At 39.4% G+C, this 14563-nt stretch overlaps 1 protein-coding gene across 1 annotated transcript in view; it reads right to left on the reverse strand.

Annotated features, from left to right (window-relative positions):
• The window catches only part of opcml (opioid binding protein/cell adhesion molecule-like), a 77155-nt gene that overhangs the window by 1350 nt on the left and 61242 nt on the right, over positions 1-14563 (reverse strand). Inside the window, exons 4-6 of the mRNA XM_076274488.1 lie at positions 3522-3665; positions 3171-3291; positions 2931-3082 (exon numbers count right to left, since the gene is read on the reverse strand). Of these exons, the coding sequence (XP_076130603.1) occupies positions 2931-3082; positions 3171-3291; positions 3522-3665 (417 nt within the window). The remainder of the gene's footprint in view (positions 1-2930; positions 3083-3170; positions 3292-3521; positions 3666-14563) is intronic.

Below are 14563 nucleotides of genomic sequence, written 5' to 3' on the forward strand. Positions count from 1 at the left end.
TTGGTTTTTGCTATTAAGCTTGAACCGTTTAACATAGAAACTTCATTCAAACTTTGTAACGTAGGTCTTCTAAAGGACAAAGCTGCTATGTATTTTTCATCTTTGTAACTTTTATACTTTTTAAACTATCAAAATGTCCCCATAGACTTAACATGGGTGATTATGACATCACAATACGGCCATAAAGCAATAAGAATCCTGTGCCAGGTGTTCGGGCCACCTGCAGCAACCAGTCTCAGGCTTTAAAGTGGAAATGAAGCAGTGAGAACTGTGACCATTTGTTGGCTGATTTTTCATTTTTGAAGATACATGGATTTTCATTAAACCTGAAATTCAAGTAGTTTCACTCGAAAATGACATGTCAATAACGACTTTCGCCACTAGGGCGCGGCCATGTTTTAAAAATGCAGGCGCTACGTCATCAGAATGGTTAGCGTTTGTTCGTGGATGTTTTATCCATTAGCGGACGTTCACTTTATTTCAATATGCCGACGCAAATTATGTTGATGTTTGTTTTTGTGTTTGTACAAGAACAAGGGCCGCTGTAATGTAGCCTGTAGGCCTATCAGAGACAGTACTTAATTAGATTTAACTTCAGTCGCAATAATGTGTTTGGATGTTCTCGCACAACTTGTGGATTACCGCGACCTGAAAATGCAGTTGCATCGTTGATGAATTGGTGAATAAACTCGGGGCGTGAACTTCTCATGTGTGAGTAAAAGGTTTCTTTTTGTGATTGATTAGTATCAATGATTGCATTTGTTTCACTCAAGTAGTAGTGGAAACTATTTGCAGAGACTTTCTAACCTGGTGAGAACCTGTTGTGGGTAACGTTATGCTAGCCTACAGTACGTCTGACTTGTGTAGGCTACTCTGCAGTAGCCTAGTTCTGTGATTGTGACAGGCATGGTTTTGTGGGTAGACGTTGTTTATGGACTGTAAGGCATCTGAGTTTTATTTGTTTATGTAAGCTAACATAAAATAACATGCTGTTCACTTTAAGTAAATAAATGCACGGATGTGCCGCTTGTAGCAACCATAGATTTTAGGGTTCATGCTATGCTAGTTACAGTATGTGCTTGTTATGTTATGCTATGCTAGTAAACTGAGTATGGGTGTAAAAATTAGTGTAGTCTCAGGTGATCAGTGTAGTCCCCTAGCCTACCCCCTCTGCACAACCTATCAAGAGTGTGTTAGTTGGTTAACTGCTGTTTATTGGGCGTTCCAGTGTTTCAGCTCGGATGTCCTTCAGCGACCGCATTGCAACCTTCAACGTCTCGCTTTAATGACAGCATTTGGCACGCAGGATTGGACGTTATATATCTGTTATTTTGGATGAGATGTCCCAGGTTCATTTCCTGGCAGCAGACACTCTCCATGTGTGCAATGTCAGTGAACATAGGGACACAACCCCCACATAAGCACCACCGATTTTGTTCTGTGCCCTCAGATACACCTCTCTCTCTCGATCATCTATTTCTCCTCCATAGTCAGGCTCTGGGGGCACTAAAACTCCCACTGCTCTTACTGGCTCAAAAGCATAGGCAATTGGATGCCTGTCCTCATTGGTGGGTCTATCCCATTCGTCCATATCCATTTTGTTGAGGCATTAAGCTAACTGAGCCTATGACAGCCGCTATGTAAACAGCATAGAATGTTGTACCAACCATTCTTGTGATGTCATCATTTTCTGAAAACAAAGATGGCGGCGCACAGCTGAAATGAATGCAACTTGTTTGTGCTTTATTCTGAATAACGGGTCATATTTCTGACTTAATTTGTATTTAAGGTATATTTAAATATTTAACTAGTTCTATAGACATCTGTTTTATTTGACTGCTTCATTTCCACTTTAAGCATACAATCTGGCTCTCTTAAGACTACATATCCTGTTCAACGGTTTCGTCTGCCCAAAACTGTTTCAAAATAAAAGTCCTCACTGTAATCGTTTACTGTTAAAAAATTTAACCATGTAAACGACTCAACTTTTTAACTGTTCAGCCATTCCTTAATGCTAGTTGTCATTGTTAGCATAATTGCTAGCAAACATTAGCTAAATTAGCTAAGTGACATGGTTAGCATAGTTGACATAATTAGCATTGTTAGCATACATGCTAACAAACATTAGCTAAGTTAACTAAGTAACATAGTTAGCATATTTAACATTGCTAACATTGTTAACATCATTAGCATAACTGCTAGTAAACATTAGCTAAGTTATCTGTTTTAACACTATATTTTACATCATATGTTTTGCATTTTCATGCACTGGTAATTCCTTGGAATTGCATTTCTAGTTACTATTATTACTACTAAAATACATTTTATGGATACATTAGAAGTGATATTTGAAAGGATTGCTGAAATGATTATAAATTCAGATGGCCTTGGCTGATACTCTAAACTGCACTCTTAAACCCAAACAGCAAATAAGAATGAGTGATTGGTTTCATCTAAATCATGACTGCAAATTATTAGAAAATATTACACTGGCTCTTTACTGTAAAAGAGACTATCAATAAGAAATCTGAAGGCTGTAGTCTGAAACAGTTATCATGAGAGGTCGATTAGCTAAGGATACTGTACAATAGTGTCTGTGTTGCATTCTGGCACTGTGAATTATAATAACTCACCCAGTCTTTCTCTGTTTATAGCCCTAATTACCACAGGTCAATATAAAATTCAGCTAAATACAGGATTCTTTCAGGAATTATTATGTACCCTTAGTCATAAAACTGTCATACACATGTAATTAACAGGTCTTGGTAAATTCAATTTATTTGCTACTCAAAAATGGCATTTCAATGTTGAGGTATCACATTTCTGTTTGTGAAAATAACTGTCATATTGTGTTGTTATAGTGGCATATTTATGATATGTTTTTGCATTTGTATGACAGCGGGATCATGCCAAGTGGCACCCAATCTTACCATATAAGATGATGCTTGCATTTGTAATGCCCATAGGATTCATTGCGACACATGTGTAGTTTCCATAGTCTTCTTCAGACACATTGAAAAAGGTAAGCATGGACTGCTTTCCTTTGTTTTCAATCTTCACTCCGTTAAGCCCATTCAGGAGTCTACGAAACAAGCCAATCCAAACCACATGATAAGCTAACCACAAACACAGAAGTTGTATTTGATGTAAGTATGGCAATGTACACTCACTTTCTGTCCTCCTTATACCATTCAAAGTCAGCCAGAGGAACTGCAGAGGCCTCACATTGTAACATGCCTCTCTGGCCAACCCCAATTAATGTATTCCGTGCTCTCGCAATGACAGGGGGATCTGCGGGTCGCACAGAGAAGACACGTCTATAGCCTCACATTCATTTACTGCATATCACGACACTTCTATAGTCTAGGATTCATTTACTGTACATCAGCACAATGCCTATTTTAAATCTGAAGCTGAAACAGCCAATTTGTCGTAAATACAGTACTGTCAAATCTGTCAAGAGAAACTTTTTGGAAACATGAAAAGATACATTTCAACACGGAATCTAAATTATAGCTTACAGTTTACGGTGACTCGAAGAGTCCTCACGTCTGGGGCAGAGACGTAGTTTGTGGACATGCATTCGTACACTCCAGACTGCTCTTTGGTGATGGCTGTGATTTCCACGTACTCGCCCTCAGTAATGAACCGGCTAGTAGGACCACCTGCAGGAGAGAAGAAATTATCAAAAAAGTCAAACCTGCATTTTATTTTCAGAAACTTCAACCACTGCACAGAGTCAAATGACTCAACCAGAAGTAAAAAATTGGTTTGTGTGACATTTGCATAATTTTAGCCTTGGAAGAGACTGCTGCCTCGGAAGAGAGCAAGGGGGAAATTATGAATGGGACAGACACAATTAAACGAAAGAAAAGAAAATGGATGGCTGGGACATGGCAGCAGTACTCCCTGCACTAATGTACATCAGTGTGTCAACATTCTCCCCTTTTGTTTGTTGGCGTAGATTCTAACCATGGTTATGATTAGTTTATGACCTGGACACATCAGCCTGACTGGGACCCAACGTGATGATGATATTGTTAATATGTACTCATCCACTAGTGCTGGTGGAAACAACCATTTGGCTATGTTGTTTCATGTTACATTGTTGCTTATATATGTCGCTTGCTTTGAAGGAACAGTGTCAATAGCCTACCTTTCCGAACAGTGTAATGTGATACTGTTCAAAGGGATTTTGCTTGTTGGAAATAAGGTTGTTGGACTGTTTAGAGCTACATGTTTTGATACCTTCACGGGCATTGTAAGATACAACTCTTTTATGAGCTACAATATTTATTGATTTTCAGCCTTTGGTAGTGCACTAAGAACACATTACCTATGTTGTGTCCATGCTAAGGAGTATTGCAATAACAGCAGGACCTAATGGCTTGTTATGAAAGTCTCTTTTCCCCCCTCAGACACCAGTGAAATTGAGACATGACTTTTTCCCCTGTAATGCCCATTACACAGAATATTTTCAGACATTTTAATTGTGCACCAAACAAACCAATTACCACCAAGCAGCATGGAGCAAATATTGGTTTAATAACCTCGGTTGCATCCTAATTTTTTGAGTGAGGGGGTGGATTTTATCTTGCAGACAAAGATAGTAAGAGAGTGTTACGAGCGCAGCCATTACACCCAGCGGCTAATCCATAGTTCGTGATGAGGCTATCTGCCCATGCTGCGGAAAGATTATTGCAATGGGAAGGAAGTTATTGAGGGGGAGAACCCATGATGGGAAATAAATCACAACTTCCCACAGCTTGCCGTCGGAGAGGCAACACGCTCGTTAGATCAAGATTGAAACACAGCCGCTAGCTCTATATCGCTCTTCAGGTAGTGTGCTCACCAAAGTGTTGGGGCCATTCCACAAAAGCATACCCTGGGAGACACACGCATGCAGCTCTGCTTCACACTATCAGCCATATGTCTTAAAATCTGACAGGGAGTGGATCTGTGATGGCAACAGGATATGATTATGCACACAGTGTCAGCGAGCAATCAGGTGTGCAAGACTACCACATGTTTGGATGTAGCCATGATGAAGATGTGCTGTTGGCAACTGTAAATGTATTCATGCAAATTAATGTATCAACCGTTATATACACTCCACCATTAAAACCTGAAGGTGTTAGCAATGGCTAAACTCCTGTTGTGTAATAGCAGTTGCAGTGGTTATCAAACAGGTTGGATAATGCAGAGGCGTAGGAAGCTCATAGAGGAAGAGCCAAGTATTTGCTGTCAATGATTATATGTTCTCATTGTATTTCTCAAGTAAACTGTATGTTGTGATGTTTTGGCATTTGTAACTACATTATTTAGTTGTCTGTCAAAAACAGTAATCACATATTTGCGCAATAGAAACAACGCCAAAATGAAAGCATGTATGTGGGATGCGACATGAGAGTATCCTTATTTGATCAGTGGGTTGAGAGGGATAACACACAGTTACACAGTTTTCTTTTTCTTTTTCAGCTACTCAGCTCCAATTATTTTTAAAAATGCTCAGACCTTAGAAAGCGACTGAAGGACAGTGAAACAAGCCCAACTTAAGTTGAACCCATCAAACGAGCCCTTGAAATGCACTTAACTAGGTCAGTGATTCTCAACATTTAAATGGGTCATTCGGCGTCTTTTGAATGCAACCTAAGGTTGTGCAGACGCTTGGAAAAAAAACCCCATCCTGTTGTGCTTCATCTTGAGACCATGACAAATTCTCCTACTACAGACTGGAAAGATTAGTCCTGTATGTGTGTTAGCGCATCATGCCTCAGGGTTTACAATGAATTAATAAGAAACAAATTAGCGGATGGCATTACTCATATAATGAGATTTCTCTCTGCTAATGACTTCATAATCAGCTACTGACCATTATTAATGTTTGTCAATGCATCTTGCTGTGATAGGCAGTCTGTTTTTTATTATGGCAAGCACATGCACACATACCATCCAGCCTTTGGAATGGGACACAGCTATAGTCATATTATTCAAACCACATAACCACTATCCTCACCATATTTCTATCTAATTGTGTAAACAGTTGGGGTTTCTTTGTTAAACAATAATTGCATTGCTTTAAATACCGAATAATCACAACCCTTTCTATCACATATATAGCACATTTATAACCTACACCCACACACTCATAAGCATGTACACAGAGCTTTCCTCTATAGTATTCTCTGTATGTTGATATAATTTGAAGTCAATCCAATATTTCTTTCCCAAAAAAGAAAGTTGTGAAAAGTAGATTTTTTCCTGTACTGTGGATGTGAATTTTACTTTCTTTCAGGTCACTGCCAATCTGCATGGATAACTCATTTTGCACTGCACTAGCAAGTCAGTGTTTAACAGATACTTACTGCTGTGTGTTTGAACAGATAATGATAGAATATTTAAACTATCCCTGGATGAACTTTACTGTCTTATCAAACACTGAGCTGAAAGAGCCAAGCAGGATTTTATATTGCCAGTCTATGTAAATGTATGAAGTTGCAGCAGCCTACAGTTCCATCGCAAAATGCAGTAAGCTGCACATTGTGGTGGCTGTCTTGCGCTTACGCTTTGAAACTGTGTTTAAAAATAAGCCAGGATATTCAAAAACCTGGATACATAAATAATGCCAGACATTCACAAACAATAATGCTACAAAGTGAGACAGTATACACTGACAGAAAGACAAATATGTCAATAATATAGACATCACTGAATTATAGTGTGATAAGGTTTTGGTGTGTGATATGGGTTTGGTCCAAGATGATAGAGAGGTTTTGCAGAGGAGTTTCATTAACTGACTGGTGATCAATTCTTTTAATGAAATTCACTTCCCTCTTTAGAATAATAGCCATCATATTTGGCAGCTGTCTTTGCCTGGTGTCAGTAGTTTGTCATTATAGAATAAAAGAGATATTGGCATCTGTAAGGATGACATATTTGTGCTATAAGATTGGCATTTCATACATTATCAGTTAAAATGGAGGTGATACTGAACACTGGAGCCTGCTAATTACACAATGACATGTGTTCAACCATAGGTTATCAAGTATAGGCTATGCTATGTGTGCTGTTGGTGTGGTCCAAAAGACAGTACAGATGCACAGGTGTCCCACAGTTAGCATAATCTATCCATAGCTGAATAAAATTGATATTTCAGTGGTTAATGTGCATTTTCTATTGAGCTCTACAGCTGTTATCAAATACCTCGGGCTATCAGTACATTTTACCCCATGCCAATGAAACTTTGTGCTTCACAACAGGAGGTCCAAAATTATCATAATAGCATAACGCTCTTATAGTTACATGCCACTGCCACTGATATAAGATGTGAATCTGTGTAAATGAGAATTTGTCTCGAGATACTATATTACAAGGCATGTCAAAAACTTACAGCACAACAAAGAATCTGACGAGGGGTATGAAAATCTTAGCCACATAAAACCCATACTTCAAAAACACCAAAGCATGAAGACATTTTAATTTTATTAAAAGTACCCATGTATGAATATATTTCCATCAGAAACTCACAGCTTTTCATCTTGCAGTAAAAAATAATTTCTCCTTATGTCAACGTTCTCTCGGGGGCCCCATTTGGAGGCTGGGCTAAAGCCCTAGTGGTAGACAAAGTCACACTTTTGAGTTGGTAATGGAAAGAAAAAGGCGAGGTGGGGCAGGCTGGGAATACGTGTTCTATTCGGGCTTCATTGGGGATGTGACTGGTTTAATAACATGGAGAAGGGGACTGATTGTGCATAAAACACAAGAGTACGGCTTGATGGCTACGGGTTTGCACTCGACTTAGCTGCGAGACCAGCAGTCATTAGCCGGTTCACCAGGGACCAGCACAATGCCGGGGATTTGAAGTAATCATGTGGCTCACTTACACCTCCAAGCATTGTCAGAGTGCAAAGCTCTTGTTGGAAGAATATGCACAGTGCTGTAACCTCGACTTTTTAGTAGTTTACAGCCTTTTTTATTTTAGATCAATAGAAATAGCAGCTTCTGTTCCTTTAAAAAAAAAAAAAAAAAACATATTTTGGGTACCATTTTGTGTCTACTAAATAAAGGATGGTGTTTACAAGCATTTTAATTTACAGAGGACTGTTTTTTTTTTTTTGCCAAGTCAGTTAGGCACAATTCAGCGTAAATGCTGAAACATTTCCCTGACATAACATATGACAAAACGTTTCCCATTAGTGCATTAGTATACCGTGCACCAAATTCACTGCACTGCATTATACTTCAGACAGCAGCGACTAGCCTCTCAGTGTTGGCCTGGCCCCTATACAAACATAGACATTATTGCAACTGAGTTTGCTTGCTTAGGACATTAATATATCTGGCCCCTATACAAACATGGACATTATTGCAACTGAGTTTGCTTACATAGAGCATCAACATCCCATTAATGACTATTTCCTTCTTATTTTTGTTCTCTCCTTCATAAGCATCCTCCATTTCTCAAGTGTACTTTTAATCTGTTTCTAATCTTGATTGCAGCCGATGACAGCGTTTGACATTGAGATAGATTGGCTCTGCAGCTTGCCCTGAGAAGGTCTGTCATCCGTGCAGAGAGACAAGGACACCTGTCAGGGTACGAGCAGCGAAGCAAGGCTCTCTTACTGTAACGCAGCAGGCATGCACACACACACACACGTACACACAACACAAAGAAAAACCTTGCAGTTGGATTGAGTGAATAAAAACTATACTGTGAAGCTAACAACAAGGACTATAGCACCACTCAATACACACAATATGCAATTTCAAGATGGTCTTCAATACTATGTGTGCCTACAGTACGTGCCTACCTGTTCTCATAAACGCTGTGGCTACACGGCATGAACACATAATTCTCTGACACGATTCTTTTGGAAAAATGGAAGATGGGCTTTATTTAGAAATGACACTGAGGCTTTTATGCTCCTCCACACACATAGGGAGGGAGAGAAGGAGGGTGTGTGTGTGGGGGGGGGGGGGGTGGAGTGCACAGTCTCTATCTATTTTGAACGGCTGCCAGAGACCATAAAATCACAACGTATGAGTAGACTGTGAGCAGAGGTAGAGCGTGGCCTTACTCAACCTAACCATATCCGCACTCACTTTACGGTGATAAGGGATTATGTGGTGCTATATGGACTGGCACGCCTTACCAATGCCCTCTAAAAAAGTTCTGTATGTACTAAAACAATACCTGTCTTCATTTAGGTTCAACTACTGAACAAATGATTTAGATCTTTACAAGTATCACAATAGCCTAAATTGCACTTTCACCAATTGTAACTTATAAAAATGGTACCAATTTTACAACACGGAAAAGCTGAATAACAACATCATAAAAACAAACTGACTACTCTACACGTATTCATCAGATCTGGAAACAGCTGTTTTAGAACTACAAAGTCAGTGACTGAAAATCTAGTGTTACATTTTTTCTGCAGCCTCTGTAATAAAGGACAATTTGTCATAATTCATGAATGTGAAATTCCATCCTCATACTCTGTGAGTGTGAGGCATGTTTTCCTAGTGCAAGACGACTGTCCGAGCGATGAAGAAGGTTTAGGGGTTATGTCCTTATGACAACTGACAACTGCCTATTAAACAGTTGTTACCTTTTTCGGTTACACTTTACTTGAAGGTATCTACATAAGAGTGACATGACACTGTCATGAATGTGTCATAAACATTATATAAACTAGTCATAAATGTTTATGACATAACGCTCCTGCATTACAGTAAGTGTCATTCGGTTATTGTATGACAAGTTAGGGTTAGGTTTCGTGTTAGGGCTCATGTTTCATGACAGTGTCACTCTTATGTAGATACCTTCAAGTAAAGTGCTACCCCTTTTTTCTTATAAAGTGCCAAAATATCAGTAGAATATCATACAAATAGGAATAAATTAAAAAAAGCCTGTTATCTTCAATTTTTTAATTAAAATGTCTATCTTGGCCTTTCCGACACCTGAACTGATATTGATGTAGCATGTAATAGTCTTTAAGTCAATTATAAACACGAATAAAAGTACCATAGAGAGTGCTCTGCTAAAATGTAGTCATATCAAACTAACATCTTCTCTAAAGTGCTTCTGAAAATAGTTCGACATTTCTACCTTGAGAAAAATTTGTCAAATTGAATGTCTAGTATTTCTGGTATCATCTCGTATGTTGTCTAGGCAACAGTAGCCTAACTAATGTCTGAACTGGAACTGTTAATAACTGGACTGGGCCCCAACAAAATACAAAATACATTCCGTAAGAGGAAAATTAATCAACAATTATAGCTGGGCAAGCAAAACATGAGAGTGATAATGTTTGGATAATTGCATTTACATATTAATTGTAGTGCATGTGGAATAAAGGGTGCACAGTTCAACTTTAATTATAACATGAAGCTTGCCATTACCACTACTACTACAACTACTACTACTACTTACACTAATACTAAAAGTCTACTAATGATAATAATAATAATAATGATAATAGTAATAATGAAAGTAATAGTAAAAATACAAATGATTCATGTAATTACAATGCAACACCAAAAAGCACATTTGGGACGTAGAGAGCAAAAAGACTGTATTATAATGTAAGTTAATTGCTGTAAGGCTGGAAATTAGGTAAACATCAGTGTCCTCACTTTGAAAGAGTACATCTGTTTGCTTTCATGTTAGCATTTGACCCACATCTTCTCACTATAAAAAGCAAAATATATTTTCAGCCAAGAAACTACTTCCACTTTCCTGGCTTGCCTCTAGACATTGACATAATGGGGACAATTCATTTTGATATATGATAATAAAAATATTGCTTTCTCAGCAAACTAGGAAAAGGTTATGTGCAAAAAAAAAATAACAGTTTATTTCTCAATGCTCCAATTACCACAGGATGGGGTCATAATTGAGCCAAAAGTGCTAGCATTTCCTGTGCGTTGTATTTAGCTGACCCGTGACACAGTTTCAGAGGAACTAGCGCTGGTTTGATGTACATTACAGTGGAGTCATCTCCAGTTCAGAGGCGTCTCTAGTTCACCTGCTCCTTAGGTTTCAAAGCGGAAACTTTCGCTCACATCTCCAGTTCTGTCGCTTTTTGTTAAGAGATCGTCTAAGCAGTGTGATGGACAATTTTCCTAAATGGAGTAAACGTCTGGAGGAAAAGTAATATCCAGATCAAACCTAAGAACAATCCCAGAGAGTTCTGTTGTCCAGATGGTAGTTCAGAGCCCAGAGTGATATATCAGCCGCCAGCCCTCCACCATCGTTTTTTCAGGTCAAGCATATTGATCAGACAATTTGTTCCACTTTGAACCTCTGTGACTAACCGTCTTCATTAACGTTATAGTTTAATCAGAAAATCTCAAACAGATTCCCCCTCTCATGCACTGCGATCAATGCCCTTTTCCAAAAGCACTGACCAATCAATTGCAGAGCAACCATATTTAATTCAAATGAATACTTGATCAATCTTTCAGAGTTAAAAATTCAGTATCACTTAACTGTCACGTACCGACTGCAACAATTTTCCAAAATATCATTATTAGCAGTACTATGGCCGTGATCATTTAATACTTTATGATTCAACTCAATCCTTCTAATTGAGTTAACCTTTCTGCTTATGGACGTTTCAGTATGCAAAAAGACACTGATGTGCATAAACGAGGGACTTCACTGAAATCCTCATTCGTCCTTGAGTTCACACAGCCCAAGTGCTCCGAACAAAACAACCCTGTTCCAATGCCTGGCGAACAAAACAACCCTGTTCCAATGCCTGGCGAACAAATGTATGAAAATCTGAAAGCCATCATATTACCCGATTCACCAAACGCATTAAATCAATTGCAATACAAGTCATGAGGAAAGTATGGTATCGTCTCTCACAGAAGGCTTTCTCAGGACCTCGGCAGAGGATTTAGCAGAGGCCCCTGCATTATTAATTAGGGACGAAGTGAGCCCAGCTGTTTCGGCATCTTATTCCAGTTTCAGCGCCACACCATGCCTGTGCCTGTGCCCAAAATCTTCTCACTGTCTGCATGCCAGACGACAAAATGTCACCACTTGATTTGCTCTCCCTCTCAGGTCTCCCTTATTAAAACATAAAACATTTTTAAAAACCTGAACTTTAAAGGTCATTACCAACTTTTAAGAGGGTTTCTTTTATGCAAGAGCCAAAAGACTATTTAAAATATATATTATTATTATTTTGTGAGAGTGAGAGGGTAGAGAGAGTGTAATTTGTACATTTGGATGTGCAGTGGTGGCAAAAATCTAGGACAAGGCTGTTGTGATAAACACAAGTCTGTCTCTTCAGCTATCTTGAAAGAGAAAGAGCTTCCAAACAATGGTGTCTGTGTGTGTGTGTGTGTGTGTGTGTGTGTGTGTGTGTGTGTGTGTGTGTGTGTTTGGAAAAAGTGACACTCAGTCCATCAACTCGCATGTATTGAGTCTAGTGTCTAGTGGTTAACACACAGACAGATGGATAGACAGACCTACTCTCTCTCTCTCTCTCTCTCTCTCTCTCTCACACACACACACACACACACACACACACACATACACAAGAACACAAGAACACATATGAAAGATGACAGCAACCTACAGTTTCTATCCAAGGTTAGAGTCAAGGGGAAATGGATGATGTGCAAAACTACTCCTTGTTATGTAAATACATTAATTTAAGGTTAAGTTGGCAGTGCACATTTTTAATTTTAATAGTGTGGGGTAAAGGTATGGAATTTGGGCTATGCAATATGCCGATTATCTAAATCTTGAAACAATCCAGCCACTGTGCTCCTCTGCGGCATTTTCATAATGCACAGTTCCATCAGGAGGTGCAATTCAATTTTTATGTTTAATAAGATTTTTGGAGACTTCAATGAATCATTGTGATAGCTAGGCGGTGGTACCTGTTATTTTATAAATCAGAACAAGGGGCCCACAGATATGCTATCCCTTTATAGAGAAAGAAAAAAAAAAGAAGAAAGAAAAAACTGCAGGCCTTCAAACACTCGGCAGCATCTAGTTTTTAGTTCACAAAGGGCACGCTGTGATGAATTATCAACGTTTAAAACTTAGTCAAAGCTGCCCTCTGAGGGATAGCATCAGATGACATGTTATTAAGCCGTAATGAAGAGCTTCTTCAGGCACTGAGGCACTCAAGCAGGGGGGTTAGGGCAACCTCCTCTGCTATCGAGGGGTGCTTGGTGCCTTTGTGTGTATCTGTGTCTGTGTGTGTCTCTGTGTGTGTGAGCGTTTTTTGTGTGTGCGCCTGTGTAGTGTGTGTGTGTGTGTGTGTGTGTGTGTGTGTGTGTGTCTGTTCATAGATGAGGGGGGTGATGCCACGCAGAGACCCCAAGTGAGCCAATCATGTCAGATGAGATGAGCCTCCAACCCCCACCCCTCCACCACACCCCCTCCGTCCCCAACCCCCCACCCCCCCACCCCCTTCCTCCACCCCCACACCCACCCATCTCACAAAAAAGGCAAACAGATGCAGGCAGAGGCTGCCTCGGTTTCTCCTCCATTATTAATGATCGTGGTTCAGGCTGAATTAGCTCCACTGATGATTTATGATCACAGCGCAGGAAACCTATCCAGTAGAACGTTCACACCTGTCTCTTTCTCTCTACCTGATAAAGGGAAAAAAACGTGACTGGGCGCTGACATTGCTCTGAGGAGCGCTGGCACCTCCTGTAAGGTAATCCGTTGTCTCCTCTTGGTTTCCTCTCTTCTGAGTCACATTGTCATTTTTCCTCAAAATGTTGGTGAAGCTGCGTGGCCAACCATAAAACTGATACCGTGGTCTAACCTTTCAGACCACTTTCAGCTGAATGAGGTCTGTCTTTTACAATAACATTGGATTTGGGTGAAGAAATCTCATTGTAATCTCCACAATGCTCATGGATATGACAATATTGTGAGCACAGTTGTAGTTTTATTAAAAATCTTTGAGTATCGATTAAGTTCGACCTTGACAGTAATCAACAGACAATAAGCTGTTCCTTGCATATGTCTCTATACGTAAGTAGCTAAGAAAGCTGATGGGATTCTAATTATGATGTTCAACTCTAGTAGCCCTACCCTCGCAAATCAAGACATATCTGCGTTAACTGACTAAATCAAGCCATTTAACCTCAACTCAACATGGATTCAATTTATCTCCTTTGCTCTGCATGGTTTAGAGAATGAGGAGAATGCTCATCTAGACCACAGAGGTGGTCACAGGATGAGAGATACTTAATGGTTGTAATGAACTGTTCACTGAACTCCAGGTTCTCCTAAAGCAAAACTGATTTCAATGTCATTATGAAAGCCAACAGACCTGTGGTCTGCCTCTAGTCTAATATTACTGTAACATATTAACATATTAGGAGTCGGATTCTCAGTATCCTGCACTGTTCTTTGCTGATTATCACATATAATTAATGCTCCTTAATCATGTAAAATCATTTTAGCATAATCCTGTCATGGACTATTAAGTCCTAGTATGCAAAATGAAGCCTCCAAACTGTGCCTATGGACAGCGTGCAAGTACTTATATGGTGTGTGTGTGTGTGTGTGTGTGTGTGT

This window comes from Alosa pseudoharengus, unplaced genomic scaffold (assembly GCF_046254945.1).
Source record: "Alosa pseudoharengus isolate Yale_2024_CS ecotype anadromous, Long Island Sound unplaced genomic scaffold, YU_APseudo_1.1 YU_APseudo_1.1_scf_8, whole genome shotgun sequence".
Classification (NCBI taxonomy): domain Eukaryota; kingdom Metazoa; phylum Chordata; class Actinopteri; order Clupeiformes; family Clupeidae; genus Alosa; species Alosa pseudoharengus.